Raw genomic sequence first — 27,636 nt, forward strand, 5'->3', positions numbered from 1 at the left:
TAAAAAAGAAAGCCTAATTCTACTGGTAGATTATTTCACTAATAGCATTTCCCCAAAGTTACAAATATTTCAAAGTTTCAATAAGAGTATCAAGATGGTCTCTTAAAAAAATTCCCTGAGTATGTTGGATGTTTTTTTTTTTTTGTGCTTTTGCCATTTCCCAGGAGCTGGTGGTGGCCCTGAGTCACCTGGTGGTCCAGTATGAGAGCAACTTCTGCACAGTTGCCCTCCAATTCATAGAAGAAGAGAAGAACTACGCCGTGCCATCGCCAGCCAACGCTGCAGGTGATTTGAAGCAGACCTTGTTTGAAGATGTGCAAACACATCACAGTTTGATTTCTGTCTTTCACCAAAAGTTAATTTATTGTGCTATTTGGTATTCTTTGAGGATAATTATTCCCACAAGGTCTTTAATTGTTTTAATGTTCATTTGTCATGAAATAAAAAGTGTGCTTTGCAAATCTTGTCCTCCGTTTATTCATCACAGATTTTTGGTTGTGTAGTGAATTCAAGGATAAGTGTATGTGGTAAACCATATGCTTATGTAGCATATTGAGTTTAATTTCCCCCTTTAAAGCACAAGACTAACACCGAAAATGGGAGCAAATCAAATAGTTGTACAGCGCTCTGACATTTCTGGTTGCTAGATTTTATTTAAGGAAATATTCTCCAGTTTTACAAGTTTAGTTTAAAATTTTAAAATGTTCTTAAATTCACACAGTTTACCAAAAATGAGAGCAGCAGAAGGTTTTGTCTTTACGTTTCAAACATCAACACATTTTTTTTCTTCTTCTATCTCTGTCGACAATCAGAACCCGGCAACATGACTCCAGTGAGAGACAGCCCGGCCATCCCTCGTCTGCGATCCGTCAATTCTTACACCAACATCCGAGCTGTAACCACCGCCCGCAATCTGAACAAAAGTCTACAGAACCTCAACCTGAATGAAGAAGGTAAGACGGAGAGAGAGATGGATGCTGAGAAACTGAGATTAAAGGCAGCTGTTTGTAGGAGGGGAATAAAATGACCAAAATGTATTTTCTCAAAAAAAACAAAAAAACAAACAAAAATGAAATTCTTCAGATGTAATTTATGGTGCACAATATATTGCATAGCACTTGCCATTGCAATTTCAGTTTTTGCTGTATTACAATCACATGGTGCTGCTTAAATGAAATATTTGATGGGGAAATTATTATTTGAGTGCCAGCCACTCAAATTCAGCAGGACGGTAATAAACTTTCACCACCTTCCATGGTCGCTATGTGTGTTTACAGTGGCTGCGATTCCAAACCCCAGAAAAAGGGATATCTTAAAAAAAAACTAAAAATGTGTTTTTATCATAATATCATCTAAATATTTAGTGATGGTATTACAATTGGGTGTTTTTCTAATGTTGTGCAGCCACATATTTAATATATCTGCACTCTTTATGCAATTATGATAGAAAGTGACTCTGGTGGAGTTTGCAGTAGGGAGCTAACTTTTTCACCCAGTTCATTCCCTGTTTTCCAGGCAGAGCAGAGAACCTGACACATGTAGTTTAAGTATTCATGAAAATGGATTGTAGTAATTTAAATTCTTTTTTACACATTATTTGCTTCTGTACCTTCAATCCCCCAACCACTCTTCAGATTCTCCACAACTAGTTTAAAATACCAATTTAAACATTTCTAGTCCTGTACTTAAAAGGGTTTAATCGTCTTTTTCTACGACATTTTTCCCATTCACTTAATTTCCAGTTCAATATGTGGTGATTCTTCTTCTTGTTTTTTTTTTTATGAAGCAGTTCCGCTTATCTCATTGAACAGAAATATTTTTCAGTTTCCTTCTTAGCAGAGCTACCCTGTTAATAACAGCTAAGAATTTGATTTCATATTTACTGAGAATATCCAATAGAAAGAGCCGCGGCGTTGTTTTCCTCATTCAGTTTGTTCTCTGAGACGCTGAGCTGTCCATGGTGCTGAAGGCTAGAGACATTTCTTTTGGGGTTACAGGTTGCAGGACTGTTAAAATATGAAGTGTTATATTCCTGTGAATGAATAATAATTTTAGAAAATTGTTCAGTTTCATTGAAAACTTAGTTGATAGTAATAGAACATTTACTGAATGTTGTTGCTGTATTTTTAACTCGATAAGAAAGATCTCTAGCAGTGGATGGTGATCATGTTGCGGACTTTTGAAGGAGCACGTTGCTGAAACCTCTATTCAACATGCTCCGAGTTTGAACCAAACCCAGATATTCATCTGAAGTTCTGGTTTTGTTTCTGTCTGTGACTGAACCGACGTGACAAGAGCAGACGTCTCAAGACCTGCATGCCACATTCAGCCTTTTTCAGCCTCAGTGATACATCACGACTAGGCAACATAGAGCTCACACCAATCAGTCCATGGATTTCTGGAGTCCATCTCTTAAATTTTGACAATTTCTAGGAATGAATTTGACAGTCTCAAAGTGGAGAAATGTAATTTAAGAAAATTGCTTACATTTCAGTTCATCCTAATGCAACTTGTTGGCTTGTTGTTAACATTTGTCAAATAGCAGCATGCTATGCACAACCTATATTAACTATGTTTCAGTCCAACACTCCTAAAGGTTTCTGAGAATAATGGAAAGGCAATGTGGTGATAACTTGCTGAAGGTAGAGGATAAGAAAGGGCAGGAGCCTCTTAAAGAAACAGAGGCCGAATTTTAAGACATCAGATAAGGCTATGATTGAGTAATTTGATATATAAAGTATTGTCATAACAACTAAAGATAACATAGTTACTTGACTCTGCTATGAAATGGATCTATGTACCTGGAAAATCCATAATGCTGCCCTCCTCCCTTAAAGACAGATAACTGGAGCAGATTACCTCCATCCTTCTGAATGATTCAAATTCCTTCTTTTTCTTTTACCTTTTCATTTTCCTTATTTAGTTAAATGTTGATATCATACAGCCTCCTGCAGCTGTATTTATCAGGCTGAAAAAGTGTGATCGTTTTGTTCATTAAAATAGGTTCCAAATAAAGACAAATGATCCCATTTACTGCCAGCTGTAGAAATGTCAGTCTAACATTTCCTCCCCGCAACTTTCCAAGCACACACCAGCCTGCTGTCACTCCCAGCCTTCTGTGTTTCTGTCACCTCTCGGTGATTCAGGCAGCCAAAGCCAGGCGTGCTTCCCTCCGAACCAGCGCTGCCACACTGAGTAATGCATGAGCTGTGTGTAGCGCTAAATCACCGGCGCTCGGTGAAGTGCCTAACCTACTGCTGACACCATTTCTAATTCACCTTCTTGCCGCTCGTTCCGATGTGCAGGGGTGTTTATCATCAATGAGCTCCAAGCAGAGCGGCTCTTTATTCTCCACCTATCTCCATTCTCACATTTCAGCCTGTGGTTTGTTAGGAGGATGCATGGCATTTGAGCTCGTATGAGTCAGAGTAGTGTTTGGGGAAACTGTGAGCTACAGCAGCTCATGCCTGGACCGGAAAGCTCACATGAAGTTATGAGGGGTTGGTCTCCAAGGACAAGTTTGTTTCCTTACTTATTGGGGTGTAATATGGTTTCCTTTATTTTTATTTTACAATTTATCCAGCAGCAACTGGAGTAATAAATGCCACTTTTCTCAATTTCTGCTCTGTAGGCGGCCCAGCAGCCTTCTCTCCTGGTAACCTGAGCACCAGCAGCAGCGCCAGCAGCACGCTGGGGAGCCCCGACAACGACGAGTACATCCTCTCATTTGAAACCATCGACAAGATGCGGCGGGTTTCTTCATATTCCTCCCTAAACTCCCTTATAGGTAACCACCATCCCACAGTTTTGGGACAATAGAACGGTTCGGATTCCCTACATAAATTGAGTAAACTTGTCACGTCATATGGGTTCTGGAGGAGATCTATTTGGTTTATTTAGATGGCAGCTTATAAAACAACACATATAACAGAGAAAGCTGGTTTTATGTAGAAATAATGCAGAAAAAACAGAGCTTCAAAGTCAAGCTTCTCTTGTAGAAGCTTTTTTCAACTTCTGCTCTTCTGCTTCCAGTTTCTCTCTTTTGCTCTTTCAGCCTTTAAAGTTCCCTTCATTGTGGAGCTTATTCTTCCTAAAGCTTCAATCAGGGTTGATATCAAAGAAGAGTCAAGCATACCAAACAACATCTCAGTTTTACAAAGCTTTCACTGTCTGTTTCTTTCTCCTGCTCACAGTTACGTCTGCATCAGACACTTGAGTTTACTGGGTGCAGATTTAATATCTCTGATGCACTGCAAACCCAGACGGGCCTCATAATATCCCAAGCTTGTTGATTCCAATCTCATTAGATTGAAAAGTAAATATATGTTTTAATTGTTACTTTCTAGTAAAAATATAACCTCTATATTTGAATATTTTATTGCTTAAACTAACTTATTGATTGTTCTTAGTTTCTGTGTAGAATTAGTTTGTGTCAGTGTTAATGGTTAAACCAAACCAAACTTTGTATCACATCCCTACTTCGGTTAAAAAAAAAAAAAACTGTCAATGCCAGTTGAATGTGATTTGTGTTCATAAATAACATGGACAGGCTGCAAGAACCGCTACTGAGTTGAAGGGATATTTGAACAATCATATGGAAAATATGATTGTTTTTTTTTTTGTATTTATGCAGAAATCAAAGTTAATTTAACAAAAAAACAATACACTAGTTACTTTTGTGATGAGTGAGGCAATAAACTCCTGTTACATTAAAGCTGCGGCAGTTTTTAGCAGGAGTTTATGCGTCGATTACAATCATCACAGTGTATCTGCCCTACCTCAACCTCTGTGACGCTGCAGCTCGGACAGCAGCTGCTACAGGTTTCAACCAGACTGGTGATAAACCTGCACTGGACTGAGCGTTAGACAGAAAATTACAGAGGATGAAGGCACTTTGGAGAGACTGGGACCGTTGGGCATCCCATAGGAGAGTCACTGCTTCCAAACAACAGCAGGGATAAACAAAGTGTAAAGAGCATCAGGGAGGAGCATGAAGGACATTAAAGTGTTTTTCTTGATCTTCCCTCCACTGTCTATTGCTCTCCGGTGTTTGGCGGGCTTGACTATCTGCTCAGGCAGCCACTAAATAATAGCTAAATAATAGTTCCCACCACCTCAACAACAGAAACATAAAACTGTTTTGCTCTTTTTTTATTCCTAATTTGCACTTCTCTCTATGTTCTCCGCTGCTGTCATGTCCAGTTTTGTCATTTTAACTTTGAATGTTTCCAATCAAAACATAAATTTTAAATTAACTTACAATAAAAGTCCAGATGCCGAAGAAAGATTTTTTTTTCTTTTTTTTCAGTTCCACCCTAAATTAATTTCAGTTGTTTTGTTTGCATAGCTTCATATCAGATAATCAGTTTTCCTCTGCTATTGTTGTTACAACTTCAATACAAAGTGCTGTGTAACTGTGTTTACAAAAATATTCACATTTCTCCCTAAAACTCGTTCAGGTCATTCTTCTTCGTTTTCTTCAGGAAACACTTTAATCACTTAAACCGAATCTTAAAAATCCAAATTTAAGCCGAGCTTTTTGTCAGTCATCACCTCTTGCTGAAATTTTGGGTTTGCCTTTTCAAAACACTCAACATTAAAGCCTTGAAAATGAATGTTTGATGAAAGAAACAGCAATTACAATTTTTTTCACAACATTTGCTCTTTCGCTTTCATCCAACAAATCAACCATTTGATGCTCGTTCTAAACCTTTTTAAAAGCCACTTTCTGCTGGAACAATATTCCAGGGTAAGCAGGTTAAAAGACATATTGGCCCCTCGCCCACTCAGTTCAGTGCCAGAGTCCTGGCCTCCCTCTGAGCCTGTTTGCACCTTGCATGGTGCTGCATGCATAAGCAAACAGACTGCATTCATAGACCACAAACTGCATATTATCTGAGTTGATATTTATATTCTTTTTTGTTTGTTTTCCATTGTGTTGTGACCAGAAATCACCTATCGGTTTATTAGATGCTTCACTCATCAGTCTGATTTGTTTGTTCCTTCCTTGTTTGACTTGAAGTTGTTCTCATGAAACCCATGAGAACAGGAAAGGTCCTTTCCTGTCCATGAGACAGGACCTTTGTTTTTCCTCTCCTGAAAACTTCTACATTGCCCCCTCTTTTTTGATCTCCATTTCGGTTTTATCAAATCTTTATGTGAGCAAAACCAAGAAGTGAGGCCCTGCGCGTTATCATGCAGCGGATTGGAGCAAATTGAAGCCATAAATGCTGTTTGCGGCCTCTGCTCAACACCGGGCTGCCGGAGAGCAGCAGGACAGCAAAGCTGTGTGGGAGGGCAGCGTTGGAGTAAAGTGATTTATTAACTTCCCACTACTATCATTTGTACAAATCCTACCACACTGTGGAGACCACACTGCTGTCTCCGTTAGGCACTATTGTTTTGAAAAATGAAGCTAAGGCTCAGTTTTGTCCATTAACCAGGATGCAGGATAGAATATAAGGATATTGTAGATGCAGAGGTCCCACGCAGTCCAGATAAATTCTGATTTTCATATAAGGATTTCAAATATCTTGATTAGAGTGGAAAAAGGAGCATGAAAAGGTTTTCATTTCCATTTCCTAAATGTTGAGTCATCATTTCTTGCATGTGTCTGTTGGTCCATCATCCACCTATTCATCCTGCCATCCACACTTTTATTTCTTCCATCTGTCTATCAGTGTTTCTTCCATCTACCTGTGTAATAATCCACGTTTTTTCCATCCATCCATTCGTCTATTCAGCCGTCTGTTAATGATTTGTTCATCCATCGATTACCCATCTATCACTTAATTTGTTTAGTTATCTATCCATGGTTTACCCATCCGTTCGTCTATCCATCTGTATCCTCATCATCCATCCCAAATTTTTTTTTTTTTTTTTTTTTTAGACTATAAATCCGAAGCAAATTGGATCATTAACGATGTACAGAAATACGTAACCAAACCTCTGTTTGGTTAAAACATAAAGTAAGCATATAGATGTGCGTTGTTTAATGTGCTGACACGACTTTCACTGGTGTTTTTATTACAGTTACCATCAGAACTTTTATCTCCTGTGATGAAATCACACAAAACTCATAATTTCCATGGATATGACGTCAATAAAAATTGCTCATACTTGTATTGCTTCCAAAAGAACAAAGATAAATTCACCACAAAGTTTTATAAGTACATTGTATTGACTTGCTGAATTGCAACAGAAAAAACGAAAAATGAACTAACCTTGAATGTGGAGGAGCTTTCCATCCTTATCTCTAAACCCCTGCTAAGTTCCAGCAGGGTGAATATGCAATGAGTTTCACATAAATCTAGCTGCAGCTGCTACAATTAAGTGAATACTCTTTTTAAGGTTATATAAACAATTAAAAAGAAGCTATTTTCAAAGTTACGCTTACAGAGCTCTAAAGAGTGAGCCCCATGATGGAAATAAAATCTGTTTTTTCATCTAATGTACAAGAGAGCCACTCCAGGTCATATTATTATTGTTTTAGTTAATAAACTTCTGCTGACATATAAAACATGTTGAAGAGAAACAATTAGGTTTGAGGGAGGTGAAATATAGCCAGAAAAAAAATGGTTTTGACTGACATCGTTATCGCCTTCAAATTCAGTGTATTATGAGTTTGCCTGTGTACGACTGGTTTGTGGAGAACATGGCAGGTTTGTCATCCAGAGCAAATGTACCCAAGCTAATTGGTAAAACATCCAGAACACATAGCACTGGCTCATCCCATGTATTAGTTGATGTGAAAATGTTCAGACACAGGAAGCTGCATTATATTGGCTGTAAAAGCTGCTAAAATCAAAGGAAGAACATAGAAGTTCTTGGGCGTTATTGCTCAACAGCACATAAATCGATTCTGTAAAAGCAGAGTATTGACTAATATGGCACTGAATACACTAGAAAACACAATGTAATTGATTAGAATAACTACCAGCACTCTAAGCATCTGTTTTGGAAAGATAATTTACACATTGGGGTTTGAGGTTAAGTGGACGATATTTATCTAGATTATTCTTCCACCCTGAACAGCTTTAAGCTTAACAGTTTGACGTGTTGAATGCATCTGATTTTTACACCAGCATTTATGATTTGAAACATTCTGGATCTGAATTGACTATTATTTTTTTCAGGGGTTTATATCTACTCTGTGGACTTGATGTGTTTTTCCGTTTAAAGAGCGTCACACGGCAGCTACAATATGGTGCTTCTTGCAGTGAAGCTTCAGGGATGCTTTAAAAACATCTTGAACTATTTTTTATGTTGCAGCGCTTAAGGCCCCTAAAATCCCTGTGGTGTGTTAACTGTAATTCGAGCCATTTGCGAGAAATTTGGAGGCACTATAAAAGGAGGTGCAGTGGGTCATTTAGTTTAGCACTTTAACATCTTTATGACTTCACATTTATTTCACTTTTGCTCAAATGACACGAGTGACGGATAAGGACATGCTGCAGCTTCACATTCATCATGACGATGTTTGCCATGATGTCTGTAGAGTCAGTAGTTTTAATTTGTATGCTCTTATGACGTAAAGCAATCATGCTTTACTTTTTTTTCCACTGTCTATTTACTTCAGCAGCTACCTTGCTAATCACATTCTGTCCTTCTACCACTTTCTCTCCCAATTTTTTTTCTTTTTGAAATTCTCTGCTTTTGTCAGAGGACACTGGGTTTTGAAATAAGTTGTCCCCCTTTGTCCTCATTTTTTCTACTCCAGACACGCCTTCCAACCTCTCTAGCAGCAACTCTTTTCTTGTTTCATGTACTTTCAACCCAATGCGCCAGCTTTAACCCCTTTGTCTTTCTTCCTGTTTCAGTCATCTCTCTGTGGTGTCCGCTCTTTGAGGCATGGGACTAGTGAGCATTCCCCCGAGTCCTCAGTTGCTGGGTCCAGACTTCAGTCATTCCTGAGTTTTTTGCCATTTATGTACTTAGAAGGAGCGAACGCATGGGCGGAAACATCTGCAAGGGAGGAAAGTGAAGGAGAATCAACTTTAAACTGGAAACAAAAGAGAGAAGGGGACATATTAGAGGATCTCTTAAGCAACCTGAAGCTGAGGAGGAGGAAGACGAGAAGTTTAATAAGTTGGAGACAAAAAGAAAGAAGAAATAAATGAGCGAAAGGAAGTTAAACTCCCCACTTAGGGCAGGTTTTTAACACGGTTGGTTGGTGAAGACTCCAAATAAGGAGTAGAAAATGAAAAAAAGCCCTACTCTACTTTATACCATCTGAAGTCTATCGAGATCTATTTTTATGTTGAATATTTATAATTAGAAATGTTAAGGATCTCTGGGTTTACCTTAAAGCAGACCAAGAATTTCTTGTATTTGCTAAGTTACGACGAAGTATTTGTTTCATAAATGCAAGATCTTTTTCTTTTATTCTGGGGTTGATGTGCATTTTTCATACACAAACACGTTCGTCTCTGGAACGCAGAATCTGCATACTGAATTGCGTGATAACAATAACAGAATGGGTCATGTCTTCTTATGTATTTTTTTAACAGCTTATGAATATGTGGTTTTCATCTCTAGCTGTTCATCTGCTGTGTTTGTATTGTTTGGTGAAATGTCTGAACTTGTCTCTTCCTGTGTGTCTTTTCCAGGTGTTTCCTTCAACAGTGTTTATACTCAGATATGGAGAGTGCTGCTCCACCTAGCTGCAGATCCATTCCCAGAAGTTTCAGATTTGGCCATGAAAGTGCTCAATAGCATTGCATACAAGGTTTGTTGTGGTTAAAGTTTCTGATAATGTGAAGACTCAATGACTAACTTATCGTTGCAAAAATAATAAGGTAAAAGTTGGCTGCTATTGTTTAAGATCAAAGCTGTTAGTGCGCTTTAATTTGTTGTTTCTTACAAGGGTACAAATTCAAAATTTAGAGCTACATTTTGCTATATTCCACATTACAATGAAAACTAGTCGCTTAATAATCTGCAGCATATCTTACTGGATGTGTCAGTACTGAGTCAGTTCAAAGGTTTACACGTCCCTGTTAAAATGGCTGATTTTTATGACGTAAAAACATGAGGTTATTATTGACCATTTCAAAACCTTTATTTTTTCCTTTGATATCTGATTCAAAAGCAGCATACAGTCCGTCAGTCTTAATTGTGTTCTGATTAATCATTCTGGGATTAGTTTGGATAAATTATTGGCCTCATGATATTAAAAACCTGACTACTTTTTTTTTTATACTTCTCTGTTACTTAAAATAAATAACTGAGTCTTCTTCCCTCAGTGACAGCATCCACATGGAAGAGTGTTGTTGTAACCCCACTCTAGTCCACTGATTGGAAAAATATTTTTGTTTCACATTCAGTCACCAAATTATTTTTCGATCACCAGCTGATTTCTCTGTCAAGTAGATTTTGCAACTTTGATCAATTTTATTCAGTAGCAGTGACGACAGAATGTAAAGGCTGCTGACTTCTGCTATAGATGGAGCAATTTATTTCCTCCAAAGGCAACTTAATCAAAGACTATCCTCTTAGGTTCACAAGCGTTAACATCGGCTTAACAGAGAATCCAGCTCCTTTAATTAGGATTTTGACTTTCAAATGTTATTGATTTTAACTAAGTGAACAAGGTCAGAAGCTAATTAAGATTTACTTGCTTCTCAGATGATCAATACATTGAATTTTTTTTCTATCTGTAGTGTCCAGCTATTTTCCTTCTTATTGATTTTTGATTCATGTCAATATCTCCTGAAATATTAGACTTCATTTGCATTTTATGTTTCATTGCTTCATATTTCTGCAGTTTTTTTTTTTTCGTAGATTGTCAGCTAAATGTTGATTTACTGCCACTGTGTGCCTCTCTTTAATTTTACCTGGTAAAATGTTTTGATTTACAAACATGACATGCATTTAATTTAGGAGGTTGTATAAGATATTCAACTGAGAGACACTACAAGAATACCTCAGCCGTGTCCTTCTGCAGCTTAAGCCCATTCATAGAGGAAACATGTTACATTTGCTGGATTGACTGAGTGTCAAGGCAGTATGTGGAGATGGATCTCGGTGAGGCAGAACAAAATCCCAGTGGGGGAGTTTCCCAGTGGGAAGCAGAGAATCTAGTGGAAACGATTACCCCAGTTTACCAACAGCTCTGCGTTGTGTGATGCTTCTTCAATTAAGGATCCATGGATAAGTCGCAAAACTGGGTCATATTACCTAATGAGTTTTCAGGTAAACAGGTTATATCTACTGTTTGGTTTGTCCTTTGTTCTCTAAGGATAGATTCATATTTTCCTGGTAAATCTGTTTGTGCTTGCTGTAGATTCAGTTTACTTTCAAAAATCCATTTCTGCTTTCTTAGCCATACACTGTCTTATCAACATGAGAAAGAGAGAGAGAAAAAAGCTTCCCATTAGCTTTTTATCTACTTTTCCGCTTCCACAGAATCTCTATTAAATCTGTCTCACACTAATGGCTCCTTGACGCATCGCTCATATCTCATATCAGATCTCTTTCCTCTGTCACAAACACTGTAGATTTCATAGAAAATGTGTAAGTCTTACATTAAGCTGCTCTGCCCCCCTCCAGCCTTTTAGATGCACAAACAAACAAAAGATGCTTGCTACAATCCGGTAATTAGCATAGAAATCAAATCCCAGCCAATGCCAGCCAGTGAAATGTGTTTCCCTCTGCTAACAAGATTTAAGTAGCCCAGTTTTCTCTCCGCCGAGCTCCAGTAAACAACAACTCTACTATTCATCAGTGATGCTTCGCCTTCATTGTCCTTATTAGGTTTACCCCTCCCTCACACACCATCGTTAGACACCTCACAATGAAGAGGCAATATTACCTGCTTCACCTAATGAGATAAACTTCTTGAAATTTAGGCAAAGTTTGTAAAGTGCTGCACTTCTTATGCAGCTGCAGCTGGAGGTGATAATCAGATTGTATGTGTTATGTGTGTTTCTAAACCTAACAAAATGATGTTAGCCTTTGAAACTGTTGAAAAGTATCAGAACCTTTCAAATTTGAAAAACAGCCCCGCAGCAAATGCTTGTTTTCCTCACCAGGCAACTATGAACGCCAGACCTCAGCGCATCCTGGACTCTGGATCTCTGACTCAGTCGGCGCCGGCCAGTCCCACCAGCAAAGGCACGCACATCCATCAGGCAGGGTGAGGAAATCGTGATTGATTTTGATGTTGATTTTTGTCGTGATTTTTAAATGCACCTTCATTGCATCGTTGTCCCTCCAGCGGCTCTCCGCCCATGCCCAGTACCAGCAGCTCCAGTCTGACCAATGAAGTCCCCAAGCCCCCAGCCAGAGAGCAGCCAGCAACACGGCCCCCCTACACCCCAACACTGGGAGGACAGGCACCCCACTCACACCAGTTCCCCCGCACACGCAAGATGTTTGACAAGGGACCAGAACAGGTGAAGGGAAAAAAACTCTGTTGTGGGGAAAAACGGCTATTAACTGGAAAAATGAGCTTCTTGTCGCTGAGCATGTGTTCTTGTGCGCGGGTTCAGGCAGCTGAGGACGGTGAAGAGCCGGGTGGTCACAGGAACTACGTGAGTCTGGCCCTGCAAACAGGACTGTGTGACTGGAGTGCCAAGTACTTTGCTCAGCCTGTCATGAAGGTGAGTGTCCTGGTTTTAAGCCATCTCTTCTAACGAGGAAACAAATACATTGAGCAATTAGACATTCACACTAGAAGAAGCCATTACTCCAACAGCATTATGCAAATAGCCTAAATGCACTCATAGCCAGGGAACATATTTTTTGAATTCAAGTCCTGTGATGGAACTGGAATTTGAGTTTGGGCCATAATGGTCATTATTATATTTGGAGGGAAAAGCAGGCAGGTTGCAAATCTGAGACCAGCATCCTTACTGTGAAGTACGGTGCTGGCAGCATCATGACGTAGAGATGTTTTGCTGCAAGAGGGACACTTCATGTATGGATGACCCTATAAGCATGCCACCAAGTTACTCACACATTGGCTTGTAGAAGAAAAGGAAGCTTGTGGAAGGATGGCTAAAACATTTGACATTTTTAAATGTCTGAATTTAATGAAAGTAAATACATTTCTTATCATTAATGTATTTTAGCAAATATTAAACTGTTATTTTCCTGAGTGGCACAGGAAAATAACAGTTTTTCTGTGCCACTCAGGAACAGAAAAACTGGGTTTGGCTGGTTATGTTTGGCTGGTTATGGCCAAACCCATAACCAGCCTGGGTTTGGCCAGGCTGGTTATGTCAGCCTGGCCAAACCCAGGCTGACATAACCAGCCTGGGTTTGGCCCAATTTGTCCTGTGTGAAAATAAACATTGCATGCTTTTATACAGTTTCTGTAATTATCTGATTTCAGCTGTATTTACTTGGTCTGGTGACTTCAGGTAGTAGCTAAATCATAAACGGACGACATTTATTTTTGTGCATTTCTTGTCTTTTTGACATCTGAAAGACTAGAAGACACTAAAAGCTGCACTCACATTCACAGAAACATTCAGGCATCTCTTTTTAAACTGTGTTGTGTTTTTCACCGACACATGCAGAGTGATAAAGCGAGGAGACGAATCATACCTCTGTGTCTTTTAAGGACTTTTCCACACTTTAAGTCTCCAGTCTGGTATCAAACCACCAACCTTCTTCTGACTGGCTGACGACCGCTCGCCCTTTTGAGCTGTACTCATTCTTTGTTGCTAAGCAACAGTGAAAAGGGATATGACCGGTTATTTTTCGTTTTCACATATTCATGTGAATTTTCATCATAGCTGTTTGTTTATTCCCCATTCTGCCGAGATTTAGGAACACAGTGATCCATCCAGGGACGGGAAGTCAGGGTTTAAAAGTTTATTTTAAATAGTAATAAACAGATATGTGAAACTGCAAGGTGGGGACCATTCATTGGAGGGGGAAAGCACCTGCTGCTTCTTCAAAATGGCTTCACTGAATAATTGAGCACTCTCAGGTCCATAATGTAACATCCTCCACAGGGAAATTTTAGATGAAGCACAGTGATTGTGTTGTACCTGGTAGTTGGTGATGGATTTCCATATTTACTCAAATTTTCCTTTGTTTTTATAAAAAAAAAAAAAAGAAGATGTTAAGCATCTTTTAAAGCTAACTATATTGTCAATTAGAAACAAAAAACAAGTCAGAAAGCTGTGCATCAAATGCGAACATGTCCCGGTGAAACTAACTAATAGGATGAAATTATTAGGTTTTCAGAACCATCCATCCATCCGTCCATTTTCTTTCACCCTTGTCCCTCAGTGGGGTCGGGAGGGTTGCTGGTGCCTCTCCAGCTAACGTTCCGGGCGAGAGGCGGGGGTCACCCTGGACAGGTCGCCAGTCTGTCGCAGGGCAACACAGAGGGTTTGGGTTTTTATCACAATGTCATTAAATTAAGTTATATTTAAATTAGAAAAGCAGCAAATATTTTACAGCTGCTTAAAAGTTGACATTTGAGATTGCTTGGATATTGCTGTGTTTTTTTAGTCTGTGTAAAAAGCAGGAGACGATATGTAAACTCAAAAACTTCGAGTAAAAGTGGCTACAGTAAATCAGAGTCCTAGTGGAAACTGGTTGCTGCAAAGTGCCTAATGACCAAAAGGCATTTTACCTTGCTTGGTTTAAAGTATTGGTGCCATTAGCTTATTCCCTCTAGATCAGATCCACTTTTAAGACTCTGTAACTCCAGTCCAGTCTCTACACAGACAAAAAGAGCATCAATTCAGTGCTATATTTAGCAGCAGATAATACAGCATAATGATCTAGGAATTTCATAAATGACTTATCTCTTATTTCACTGCAGCTATTTGCAGTTGTCAATAATTTGTGGTCCAATGGGGAAACGAGCTATAAGCTATAAGTAACATTGTGTTTAAGTTTCCAAAACCTTGCAGACAATTATAGCTCCCTGATTGAAGGCAAGTGCTGAGAACCAATGTTATTTTCAGGAAGAAATAAAACAGAAAAAAAAACAGGAGGTGTTTTTATTCTGTTTGGTTGAACAGAGTTTGTTTGATGCAGTTGTTCTCGAAGCACAGAGGTAGCTGCTTGGCACGACTCGGTTTGAGCAATAAATACATCTGGATGTTATCAGCACTCTGCCAGGTTTCTGTGGAACGCTGTCCATCATGGATTTTCTTTTAAGATTCACAAATAACCCAAACCAGAAGTAAAATTTTCATTCTCTCACTAACTCCTTAGAAGTTGTGCACAAATATATATATATTTTTAGATGTTTGTCATTTATGAAGGGTTCAAGAGGAGTCTTATCATGTATTGTAATCATAAGAAAAGACATGGATAAATTGTAGAAATTACTGTGACTTGTTGGTTTTCAGTGAACAAAAGCATTTATCTGGTACAAGAAAAGACAATTGCATTCCAGTGTAATGGCAGGGAGATAAATAAATCACAACTGCTGCCAACGTTGTAAACAAAACTTAACTAACTTAAGTTCTCGTTTAAAACTAGCCTAACTTGTCACTTTCTTCCATCAGCTTTTTCCACTTTCTGAACTGACCATATATGTTTTGCTCCCAAGTATTTTCGAGAGGTCAGCGGTGTTCAAGTTATCAAAATGTTGGTCTAAATCCAGGAGTACACAATCATGTGTGATAAACTTGAGAAATTTTACTCCTGCAAAGTGCCGTTTCAGAATATTTGGAATGTGTCACCTTTCCTTTCAATAACAAGAGAAAAGCTTTGACATTTAGAAACTAGATAATAAAATCAGTTAAATAAGGTATTTACAAGGCACACAAAAAAGCCACGCATCCTAATATTTCACTGGAAAAATCTTTAGATCTGATTTGAATATCTTCTGTGGTATCGCATTTATTTCTGTCCAAAGTTGCAGCTATTTTTCTCCAAGCGCTTTAAGCGATACTGGGAGAGTCAGACCACCTCCTAAACTCCTAACCGCAAATCTAAACCAGAATATCCCAAAGATGATCCTCGGGGTTGAGGCATAGAGTCTATAGTGGGAAACGATGTGTGAAAATAATATCTTATATTCCTTGACTACTTCCGCACAACTTGAGGCCGATAAATTCTGTCTTTCTTCTGCAAAGATGATGGCTCCCCACTATCCCTCCGGTTAATAATGAATTAACCGGAGGGATAATTCATTATTATGTGTGTGTTGAACATTTCCTAACCCAGTTAGAATAGTTCCAACATTTTTTTTTGTTTGCCTAACCTGACCCTTTTTACACTGATTCATGTCTTTTACACAACTACTCAATGTCTTCTGACATAATTGTTTAATGAATTAGAACATAAACATCTCTGCAGTAATTATCCAGTGGGAAGCTCCTACCTATTTGCTTTGTAATATCTAGGTGGTGACTTTCTTTTGGTAAATGTTAGATGAAAACAGTGTAGAGAAGTCTGGAAAAAAGAAAAAAAACATCAAAGCAAAATGTTTGAAAAGGACAAGACATGGTGGGACATGAAGAAGTGGGAGCAGAGTGTGGGTAAAGAAGGAGGAACAGGTTGACGGTAAAGTAAAACTTTTGATAAAGAGCATTGGGGGTGGATGAACGAAATGAAAGACAGACAGAGCGTGGAGCGCCAAGAAGAGGCGATGGAAATCAGAAAGATAACTGGATGGGAAGAGTCTGTACGAGAGCAGGCGGCGGAGACGCCAGAGCGAGGGCTCTGCTGTAGTGCGAATCTAAACGCTGCGTTTGCAAAAAAGAAAATGTTGAGTGCTACCATAAAACTCCTCCTCCATTACGAAGCTACTCTGTTGATGTGAGTATGCAAGTTTTTGTATCTCTTTGTCAGCAGCACACAAGGGATGTTTGTGTTTGGATGTTTATGTTAAATGCTGGAAATGACTGAACATCTCTTGATTTGTTCGTAGGTTTTTTAGATGCTCTTGAATATTTAATACAAGAGCATTAGAATAACTTAAATTATCATAATTTTCAATCAAGTCCTGAGAATTTTGAGTCCCATGGTATGAATGGACTTGCTTTTTTTCACCTCATTCTTTCATTTTAATGACTAAAACATATTTTCAATAATCTGTAGAAGTCACATGACCTCCCAGAATCAGTGTCAGTTTAAACTTTTTATGCGATTCAGAATTAGTCATTGCATAATTTTAATCTCTTGCTGTCGCATAACGCTGGTTTCTTTCAGTAGAAACTAACCTGTAGCCAAAAATATAAAAAAAAATAGGTATCACAACCAAATGTGCCTTAGGGTTTTCAGGTTTGGACCCTCAGGCTGGACTGAAATTTATAGCTATATGTTCGACCTAAATACCACCTGAAGGAAGGTTTTATGATCTGCCATTGATGTCCAAAATCTTCTTTTCACCTCAAACAGAACCAACAACTTTTGTCATTGGAAATCTACAAGAAGTTTGTGATTTCTCTGCTACTTACTAAGGGATAATTATGTAAACATTTTTAGGATTGTACGTATATATTTGTGTGTGTGTGTGTGTGTGTGTGTGTGTGTGTGTGTGTGTGTGTGTGTGTGTGTGTGTGTGTGTGTGTGTGTGTGTGTTGTTTTGATCTTGTGTGAATTAGAGAAACTCCACAGTGATTTCCAACTTCTTCTTTTCAAAATTAACCCTGAAAAGAGAGCAGTTCAGTTCTATCTGTGGAGGCTTAAAATGTGTAAAATTTGTGCTCATGATGAGCGTGTGGCGCCTTTAACCAAAACGGCAAATGTTCTCAGAGGTTCTGCTATGTAATGCAGTTCATATTTTACTATAGATCTTTCTATGTGGAGAACTAACACTCATCTATCACCCGGGGGTCTCATTACAAAGTACGTTAGCTGCTGACACACACAGCAGGGCAGCAGCCCTGGAAACAGCAGTGTGAGCAGGCTTTTACCTTGACATGGCCCTCATAGTCACACTCATTTTTCCTCTCAGCTTGGAAAATACGTCAGAGCCCTCCTGCTGCCCCTGCCTCCTCTCTTACTCAGTTAGGAACCAGAGAGTCTCAGAGGAACGGCCAAAGTTATTTAGTCAGGGATCGGACTGCGAGGTGCTTGAACGTGCATTTGTTTCAAAGCCACATTTACACACACGTCAGGGTGTTGATTGCATGCAGTAGTAGTGTAGTCACGTGGTGTCGAAGCTGTTTATTGAAGCTATTTAGCATTCAGCGGGTGTGGGAGGCTTTGCAGCAAAAAGGTGCTTAATAAGCACACATGGCCAGCCATCATTAAATACCACACACACGTGCAGCTTAACCACTGCTGTTTATTAAAAAATCATATATTTGTAATGAATGACTTTAATGCATTCATCTGGACGCATGCTTTATTTTACACTGCTTATTTAAGGCAGCCCTAATGAAAGACTTATTCTGTTCACTTAAAGCTGGGCACTAATTCTGTGGGGTCTCTTTTGTTATGCAAGACTTAATCAAGTTATTTTTTGATGCTGTCCCCCTGCTCAGCAGATGTGATTAGATGTAATTACAGGAAGGGATTTTGATACCTTGAGTAATTTTTTTCGTAAGCTCATGAGCGTCCCCAACGTTGGTGCAGCAAAATTAGGTTGAAAACTGGGATTGATTAAATTATGACCTCTTCCAAATGCAGGCAGAGAGGGGAGACAGGAGAGCAGCATGATCTGCGGTTATGTTATAGAAGAATAAAACAATGAGATGTGAAAAAAAACAGAAAATGACCAAAAATGCAGAAATTGTGTGGAATGTGTAGATGAAATATGAAATAATAATATATTTCATCCTTTCTCTATTTATTTTTTGAAAAATGTCTTTTTTTATTCTAACTTATACTTTCACATTATCGTTGCTTGTTTTACATTCACATCACACATTTTTTAAATATTTATTTAATGTCTCACGGGGGGGAAACAACAAATTTTAGCGTCACTTTGTCAAAGGTGCTTATTGATAAACCAATTGTTAATGGAAGAGTTGCTGCTTTTCTTGCAAAGCAACAAACAGAACCATCATTTATTGTCATTTGACACTAATTTTGTTGTGTAAAAAAAAAATATATATATATATAGCTGAATGTGAAGTCAGTATTGAAATCAAAGTAAAACAATTTACAGAGAGTCACAAGATCGAAGCGCACCAAACATCGTCCAGCTGTTGTTTTGTATTGTGATGGAGGATTTCTAATGTTTCTTTTCTTACATCATCTCAGATCCCAGAGGAGCACGACCTGGAGAGCCAGGTCAGGATGGAGCGGCAGTGGAGGTTCCTGAGAAACGCTCGTGTTAGAAGACAGAGTCGAGTCATCACACAAAGAGGTGAGTGGAACACAAACGACTAATTAAATAGCTTATAAAATCATCATTTAAATGTGTTATCTAAAAAAAACTGGAAATAAGTATAGAAAATATTTATTAAATATAGAATTAAGTAATTATTTGTCAAATTAAAAGCGGCATCATATGAACTTCTTCGTGTTGTTTCCATGATGAGGGGGTATTAGTTTGAAAACATTTCTCCATCATGCCTGCTGCTAGCATGTGCTTGTTCTAAATGAAAATTGGCGCGTTCTTCTTTGATTTCCAATTTTGATTTGCAATGATTCACTTCCTGCTAAAGAGCCCCCTGGTGGTGGAAGAAAAATCTACAGAAAATCTGCTCTGGGCTACAAGTCGCATGGTTCAAAACATGGGGAAACGTACAGTAATTAAATATTAGTAATATTAATTATAACTTACCCATCAAACTCAGTGGGCGGGATTATGGCTGCTTCTGTAGGTATTCTGGCGTCCGATGGGCTGCTTCAAACAGAAAGTCAAGAAAGTTTCTTCCAGTTTTGTCTAAAATTACTTCAGCTTTGTATGTGATAATGCTAAAAAATAAATAAATAAAATTTTGAGGTGGACGATTTGAACTATAATTCTTGGATACAGGATTTCCACAAACATATTTCTTGTTTGGGTTTGTTATATATAAAGCTGATACTAGCAGTTTCTGCAGCAGGGGCTTATGGTTAGACATGGATTTAAGAAGCAGCACTGCGAATATCTCCTCACGATCTTCATCACTGATTTATTGAGCTTCATGTCTGACGTCTGGCCAGAAGAAGCCAATGATGCGATAACACAGCAAATTGTGTGCAGATAATTCACAGCAGTGAGTGGATAGATATAAAAACAGTTCGCAGCTGGAAACATCCTGCTCCATGAGAGACAGGAGTCCCTTCACACACACACACACACACGCACACACACACACACACACACACACACACACACACATTCAGAAAGAGTCTGGAGTGGCAGCATAGTCACAGAATCCTCCTGTGAAGTTTGAGCGCTCTCAAACAGAATAACTAACAAACCCAACGTCATTGGCAGCCCCCCTGCAACACACACACACACGTGCGCGCAGTCACGAGGCAATTGGCGTCAGAGCTGAGTTTTGCTCACGTACTCACCTCTCCCTTACTTTCAACTGCTTGCTCAATCATTGAATTCCCCCTCTCGGTTTTTTTTTTTTTTTTTTTTTTGAAAGAAGTGGAAGGGTTGCCCTCATTCAGTCGGCTCCCTCCTGAGAGAGACGAGACAGGAGGAGGAGGAGGAGGAAGAGCGCAGAGATGGAGGAAGGCTGAGGAGAGGAGAAAGCTAGACAAAAACTGATTCAGTGTCAGAGGAACTAGACAAAAACTGATTCAGTGTCAGAGGATCTAGACAAAAACTGATTCAGTTTTTGTCTAGATCCTCACCTCTCTATAACAGTGTTTTAGTGACGAAGTTGTCTGCTTTTTAATGCAAGAGTTCAACTGCTTTTGCAGTGGTCACATGAAACTGTGGTGAAAATTTAACTCATTCTCCATAAAATCCTTTAAGACCATCTCAAATTATTTTCTCATTTTCTGGCATTACAAAACCATTCCAAGTCTTTGAGATACTGAGATTTAACGGGATTATTCTATTCTACAAAGAATGATCAGAAAAAGAGAAAATATTCAGTTGTGCAGATAAAAATGATTTTCCCATCAGGGGACCAATGAAATGATTGTTCAATTCCATTCTCTGCTGTTTTACTGACTTTGATTGACTGTTAATTTTTGAATCAACCAATCAGGAAGAAGAGCCCAAAGAACAGCTGAAGCGCCTGGAACATAATTACCAATTAAATGTTTTCTTCATCATGAATGCACATATTTTAAGTAATGCATGGTAGTGATACTTTCCTGGATACTCTGCAAGACTTTCAAAACAAATTCCTCATCTCATATCTGATATTGGAGGAACATGCAACAAAAATGTGACCATCTGAATTTTGAGAACTCTTACCATCTTCCTTTCTTGTCACAGGCATTTCCCGTCTAGACGATCAAATATTCATCAACCGTAACCCCGGAGTGCCGTCTGTTGTGAAGTTTCACCCCTTCAACACCTGCATCGCAGTGGCCGACAAGGACAGCATCTGGTCAGAATACATCACACACTCAGCCTGAATTCCTCCAAGCGTTATTGTTTCACTTACACCGGAGCCTGAATATGTCTGTGCCAGTTTCTGGGACTGGGAGAAGGGTGAGAGGCTGGACTACTTCTACAACGGGAACCCTCGTTACACCCGGATCACTGCCATGGAGTACCTGAACGGACATGACTGTTCGTTACTGCTCACTGCGACAGGTGGGAGGCACTAATTCACCTCCAGAAAATATAAATGTCTGATGGTGCGGAGCATTAGCAGTACTTACTGTATCCTACGCGCACCTCTCTGTATTCATCATTAATATCACTGAGCAATTATCTTTCTTTCTTCGATCTTCATCAAGCATTTTTCTTTAGAAAACAACCCCACATCTAAACTCATTTATTCTGTTTGTTCATTGTAGAATACATTTAAACTAAGAATAAACATTGCCTTTAATTGCACACTTCAAAGCGATAAAATGATCAGGAATTAATGCTTTTAAATTCAGCATCATCAAAAAGTAATGTGCACTTATTGAGCTTTTCTCCATCAGTCATGCTCTGAAGGATACCATTTCTTATACAGATACCACATTAAAAAAGTAAAGCAATGAGCATAAATCTAGTGGGAACTTTTATGGCTTGTAATAACGTTCTGGAAGGAGCGAGTGGACGGGTTTAATGCTTTGCTCTTAGTTGTGTTTGAGCTGCAGAGATCTTCTTGGGGCAAGGCTTCAGTCCTGCTTTGCTTCTCTGTCGAGATGTTTTAGGTGAGCAGACTTTTAAGATGTGACTCTGCTTAACTTCTCTGATGTTTTTGCATTTAAAGAACTTTAGCAAAGTTATAAAAAAATTAATGAAGACTTCATCACACTCAAGACATACATAGGCGTCTTAGTGAATCACTAAAAGTTTATTTATTTCAGTAATTATATCATATAGATTCATTGCAATGGCCTATGGGTAATGAACACCCTCAATTTCTTAAAAAATGACTTTTTAAAATACAAATACAAAACTTTTTAAAACTAGAAATTTGGTGTGATCTACAAAACTGTGGTGAACAGAGTTTGTCCAGTGGACAGTCATCAATACCCTCTACAAAGAGGAAGAGGAGTAGGAGGTCATTGCTAAAGAAGTCGACTGATCAAGGGCCGCATGTAAACATATCAATGGGAAATTCAGTTAAAGGAAAAACTGACATAACTTTGACTCTTTGGAAATAAAGAATAGTCCACACCTAATTATTGGATCAAATAATGGAAATTTGTTGTACTATTTTAATTGGCTGTTTGAGTGGCAGACATTTTAAGCTTAATTGTACTTAATTTAAGCTTATTCCTGTTAGCAGAGACTTTTAAGGAAAATGTTTAGTTGTTAGTGTAATTTTGGCCTCTTTGCTGGTAATCCAACTACCCAGAACCTCACTGAGACACACTAAACTCATTGCTGAAATCAAATAAAACAGTAAATTACAAATTTTTCTATTTATACCATTTCCTTCCATTCAATTTTCCAACAATTTGTTTGCCTGCAGTGTTAGTACTGTAAGCAGCCAACTTCTTGTCAATGTCATTTTGTGGCTTACCCTTATTGTGGAGGGACTCAATGACTATGATAAAAGAAAATAATTTTTTATTGATCTTAAGCTGTATGTTAATTTTCCCACAAACTAAATATTTCTTTTTTATTAGTCATGGTTATCCAAATTAACAGAAGTAAACACAATACATTCCTCTGTGTGTATTTAACCCATGCACTGTAATAGAAAGTTAAGTTTCGGACATGAATGACTGACATAAATCATTTATTTGTGTGTTGTTTTTTTTTTTGTCTCGCCACCTCCTTCCTCTGTCCAGATGACGGAGCGTTGCGTGTCTGGAAGAACTTTGCTGACCAGAAGAACCCAGAGATGGTAACGGCGTGGCAGGGCCTCTCCGACATGCTGCCAACCACCAGAGGTCAGCCCTCCTCCAGCACCCACAGTAAAGATCAACACTTTCTATTACTGCGTGTTCTGCTCATGCCCCATAGTCCTCCTGTTTCGGTGGATGCTCACCCCACCCCCTCACCCTCCTGTCCAACCCGTCCCACTCATAAGTTCATACCTCCCCATCCTCAGCAAGTATGACAGGAAGGCTGCTGCATTAATTCAAACAAGCTTAAACATTGAATATATGCAGTTCTTGTTCTCTGCGCACATTTTTTTTTCTTCCATAACTTGATGTTTGGTTCCTTTAAATGCAACCGAGGAGCTTTTTTTAGTTGAAAACTAAAACTAGAAGCAGACTGCAAAAAGCTCCAGAGCAAAGCAGTAAATAAACATCAATTTAATATTCTTTTTATTTAGAGCACAACAAATAATAAACATGAAGAGAAAACAATCAAATCCCTGTTGAGCAGAAATTGGTCAAAATAATACATATAAATATAACCCTACTTAACTTTAGGAAATAATTATAAGTCCCAAAATGACTGGCCAGTCCCAACATCATAGATTAAAGGGAACGAGAAAATGGCATTATTAATGTACAATGGCATAATACCTCAAACAATCAGAAATAAAACATGATGCAGACTATTTATGAGAAAGTACAGCTACAGTTATGCATCACTTTTTCGCTCCAAATATAATGTAAAAGAGCTGTCAAAGAGCTGCACAAGTTTTTGTTTAAAGACATGCATGTACAAAAAAATATGACCAGAATCAAGGATTAGTGAGACCATCAGATATAAAAACACGACTCGGCTCAGAACCAAAGAAAAACTAATAAGAACCTGAAGTGTTCTTATTGTTTAAATTAATCTAATTTGGTAATTTCTAAACATATGTAACTTAAAATAAGTCATAAGACTGGATTAACCAAATCAAATGTTAATGTCAGATCATATTAAGTTTTACTGTACATCATAAAAAAAGTCTAACTTCCAATTCATTAAAGTTGCCATAAAAACTAATTTATACATGTCTTGAAGTCTTACTGTAGGTTTCTATTCTGCAATTGCTAGAAAAAGGGCCTTTATAATGGTTCAAACTATCAAACTGTGTTATAACCCCAGAGGGTTGGAGATTCAGGCCAGAACTTGTGAGCCAGATCTCACAAGACCAGATCTCAAAACTTTTAGTAGACACAAGATTGGAGTAGAAATAAAATGCAACTTCCTTCCAAACTTTTTTATATTTAGGTTATGCTTGACTTATTATTATGTTGTTTTGATTTTTTTTTCGTTAGGAAGCATAAATGCACACTATTATTTGAAACAAATTTGATGTGAAATCTGATGCCAGCCACCATCAGAAACTGTCCATCAGGTTTCTATTATATTTCTGAAAAAGCTGGATTTAACCTGCTGGGTGGCCTACATTCAACATAATCTGGCTGCAGAATTATGCATTCAGCAGGTAGGTAATTTTCCCTCTTCCCTTGCAGGATTGTTTATCTTCCATCAGTAAAACTGATCACGTAAAACTCAAGTGTTGACAATCTGTGGATTTACTGTCACGTTTAGCCTCTTAGCTGACACACTTCCATAATTCCTGAGGCAGAGTTATTCACAAATATGTGAACCAGGGCAGACAGCAGTGCTACACTCTTGTCAGAAACATCCACCCACTTCACTGTTCTACACCACCACACACACACGCACGCTCACACACATACACAGTACACACTGTCATGCCTCAATCCCAGCTGCTCCACATTTTTATGCCTCAAGCACTTCTACATTTCTGGGTCAGAATTGTTTTTGGGGAAACGCGGGGCTCCAAGAGTGTGCACACTTCTTAAATGTGTCGATAACTGCTGCATTTAGTAACCACACTTTTGTACTTCTTATGAGAAAGAGCAAGTAAATGCTTTATTTCATATTAAATATACAGTTAATTATTTTGACAATATAATATAATATAGGCTTTAAACCTGTTAATTTGAACTAATTAATTACAGAAAAATATCATAAAATAAGAAAGTAAAATATGTAGTGCTTAATTTAGTAAAAATCTGATATCTGGGTGCAAGTGAATGTAGCACAGAATTACCTATTATGTAGAAAGTGCTCCCCGTCTCTTTTAGTTAAGCAGGGCTGCGTAAAACAAGTTTATATAAAGTTGAACTGTGTTTTTGAGAGTAATCTTTAAAGGTCACTGTTACTATAGAGCCCCAGAAGGTTTCGCTTTTTGCTTATTTTCTGCTTTTTACTTATTTATGCAGCATTCAGACTGGCCGGTGAGGCAAGTTGAGAAAAATGCACTTCATGTAGAGGGTTTAAAGTCACATTTCCTCTGAAATACAGTGACTGTAATGACTCCGCTAAGTTAAATGGGTTTTATGCAAAGTTGTGCACGGTTAAATAAGAGGTGTATTTTTTTCTCTTTGCCAGTCAGAAACTAAAAGGGAATAAAGATAATACAAAAATTTAAAAATATTAAGAATTCCTGCATTGATATGAAGGTTAAGACTCAACCAATAGCAAATGTTATTATGTATGGTAGGACAAAGTACAGATGTTGAACCACTCTGAAATCCATTTCCAAAACCCTGGAGATCTTGCATCTATAGGTTTATTTTTTCCAGTTTCCACTGGCAGAAAATCACCAGTTTTGCCCTTATTTACCCTCTAAGAACAGGGTTTCTGTCATTTAGTTGTACATTTTGATGTTCAACGTCTTTTTGTGTATTTAGAGTCGCTGCATTTTAATCAAAATGTGAATTTTTAATCCTTTACAGATGAAGTATTTTTCCTAACACCTCACCCTTCATTCTGAGCCAAAAATACCAACAAAATAAACTTGGATTGAGTTTAATGGCCACATAATCTTCATCAATAGCTTTGATTTAAAAAGAAAAGTTAAGATTCAAAAGTATTGGGACAAGCATGTCTTCCAAGGTGAGGAGAAATAGAGAACGGCAAGTTAATGGAATGCATCAATGGAGAGTAGTAGGAGAAAATAGTAAAGTGAGGAAACACCAGGTGTGTTGTTATAGGCCTAAGGTCCACCAGCAACTCAGGAAAATCTAACCCAACTTTATAGAAAAGGAAAGTTTTAATCCTCATCCTAAAGGTAGTCGGGGTATCAGCTTCCCAGGCGGAGCTAAAGTGTCTTCCAGTAACTTCCACCGCCCCCTGGAGAACCATCCTACAGTCTGACACAGCAGAAGGAAATTACATGTGGTTGTGCTGAAATGTCTAATTGGAAAAAAATTAATTGGCTATAGCTCCCAGGTGCCTTGAAGACGTCATATCAATCAGTCGTCTCCTTTCTAGTCCGCGTAGTTTCTGTCGCATTTAATGTCTCTGCGAGAGGCTTTATGTTTGGTACATGCGTGTTTCTATGAAGTAAAAGTGCAAATACAGTCATAAGACATTTAAGTATTCCCCAGTTGTGCAGAGCTAAAGCTGACTAAGAGTACTGTGGAGTTATTTGATACTGGATGATTTCCTGTTAAATTGCCCATTTCGACATTAACAACTAAAAAGATCTTGAAGGATGAACATTTAATGAGACTAAAAAAACATACAGAAATACAAGTCCTCAAAAATGAATGTGGTGTCCTTTCTAATGGGCAATATTAAGTTAGCTTTTTTTAAAAATATAATTTTACAGACATCTGTGTTGATTTGAAAGCCATCTGTATTTTAGCTTTAATGTTGTACATTGATAGCTCAGTTTGTGGGCAACTTGTGCGCCGCTGTGTTTCGTAGCACGTCTGACTGAACATTGGATCTGTCAGGATAAGTGACTGGATGACCTAAAGCCTCCACAGAGGCCCCAGCAGAGTCAGCAGAGCTCCGAGGGGACTGTAGGGATTGTGGAGAGGCGACACATTTAACTAACCTCACAGCCTGGATAAGTCCCACACCACAAATTGCCCAGAGAGGCTCTTGCCCCTGCAGAGGGGACTCTCTGTCTTTCCCTCTGTCTTTGTCTCTCTCTACGAGTGTTTTCACAAAGACTTTCACATTTAATGGCGTGCTTGTTATGGCGGATTGACAGTTGCTGCTTGGCTTGGACTCTGACTACACTGAAGGCATCAGCTGAGATTTCTCCTGAACTTTTAGTTAGGCTTCAGCTTTTTTTTTTTTGGCGGAAATGTAAAAAAAAAAAAAAAAGACCTCTAAAACCTCACATACACACTAGTTTTTTCTTCAGCTTATACTTCTAGTATCCTCTTATGAGTTATTACGTTTACCTAATAGGTATGTTGATGGTTATAAGCTAGAATTTGTAGGATTTTAAACAAAAAAATACTTTCCTCAGATGCATT

The 27,636-nt window shown here is 38.4% G+C and overlaps 1 protein-coding gene across 6 annotated transcripts in view; it reads left to right on the top strand.

The window, feature by feature from the left end:
• rptor (regulatory associated protein of MTOR, complex 1) overlaps positions 1-27,636 on the top strand; it is a 156,605-nt gene that overhangs the window by 113,910 nt on the left and 15,059 nt on the right. For 3 of the 6 annotated variants that reach the window (XM_081607400.1, XM_081607406.1, XM_008406991.3), the window contains exons 19-29: positions 165-285; positions 813-953; positions 3,632-3,787; positions 9,609-9,727; positions 12,033-12,136; positions 12,218-12,395; positions 12,492-12,602; positions 19,132-19,237; positions 21,263-21,377; positions 21,462-21,586; positions 23,230-23,355. In XM_081607400.1, coding sequence (XP_081463526.1) covers positions 165-285; positions 813-953; positions 3,632-3,787; positions 9,609-9,727; positions 12,033-12,136; positions 12,218-12,395; positions 12,492-12,602; positions 19,132-19,237; positions 21,263-21,377; positions 21,462-21,586; positions 23,230-23,355 — 1,402 coding nt within the window. The remainder of the gene's footprint in view (positions 1-164; positions 286-812; positions 954-3,631; positions 3,788-9,608; positions 9,728-12,032; positions 12,137-12,217; positions 12,396-12,491; positions 12,603-19,131; positions 19,238-21,262; positions 21,378-21,461; positions 21,587-23,229; positions 23,356-27,636) is intronic. The other 3 variants (XM_081607408.1, XM_081607403.1, XM_008407018.3) reach the window with 1 other exon arrangement.

This window comes from Poecilia reticulata, chromosome 1 (assembly GCF_904066995.2).
Source record: "Poecilia reticulata chromosome 1, P_reticulata-male-v2, whole genome shotgun sequence".
Taxonomy (NCBI): domain Eukaryota; kingdom Metazoa; phylum Chordata; class Actinopteri; order Cyprinodontiformes; family Poeciliidae; genus Poecilia; species Poecilia reticulata.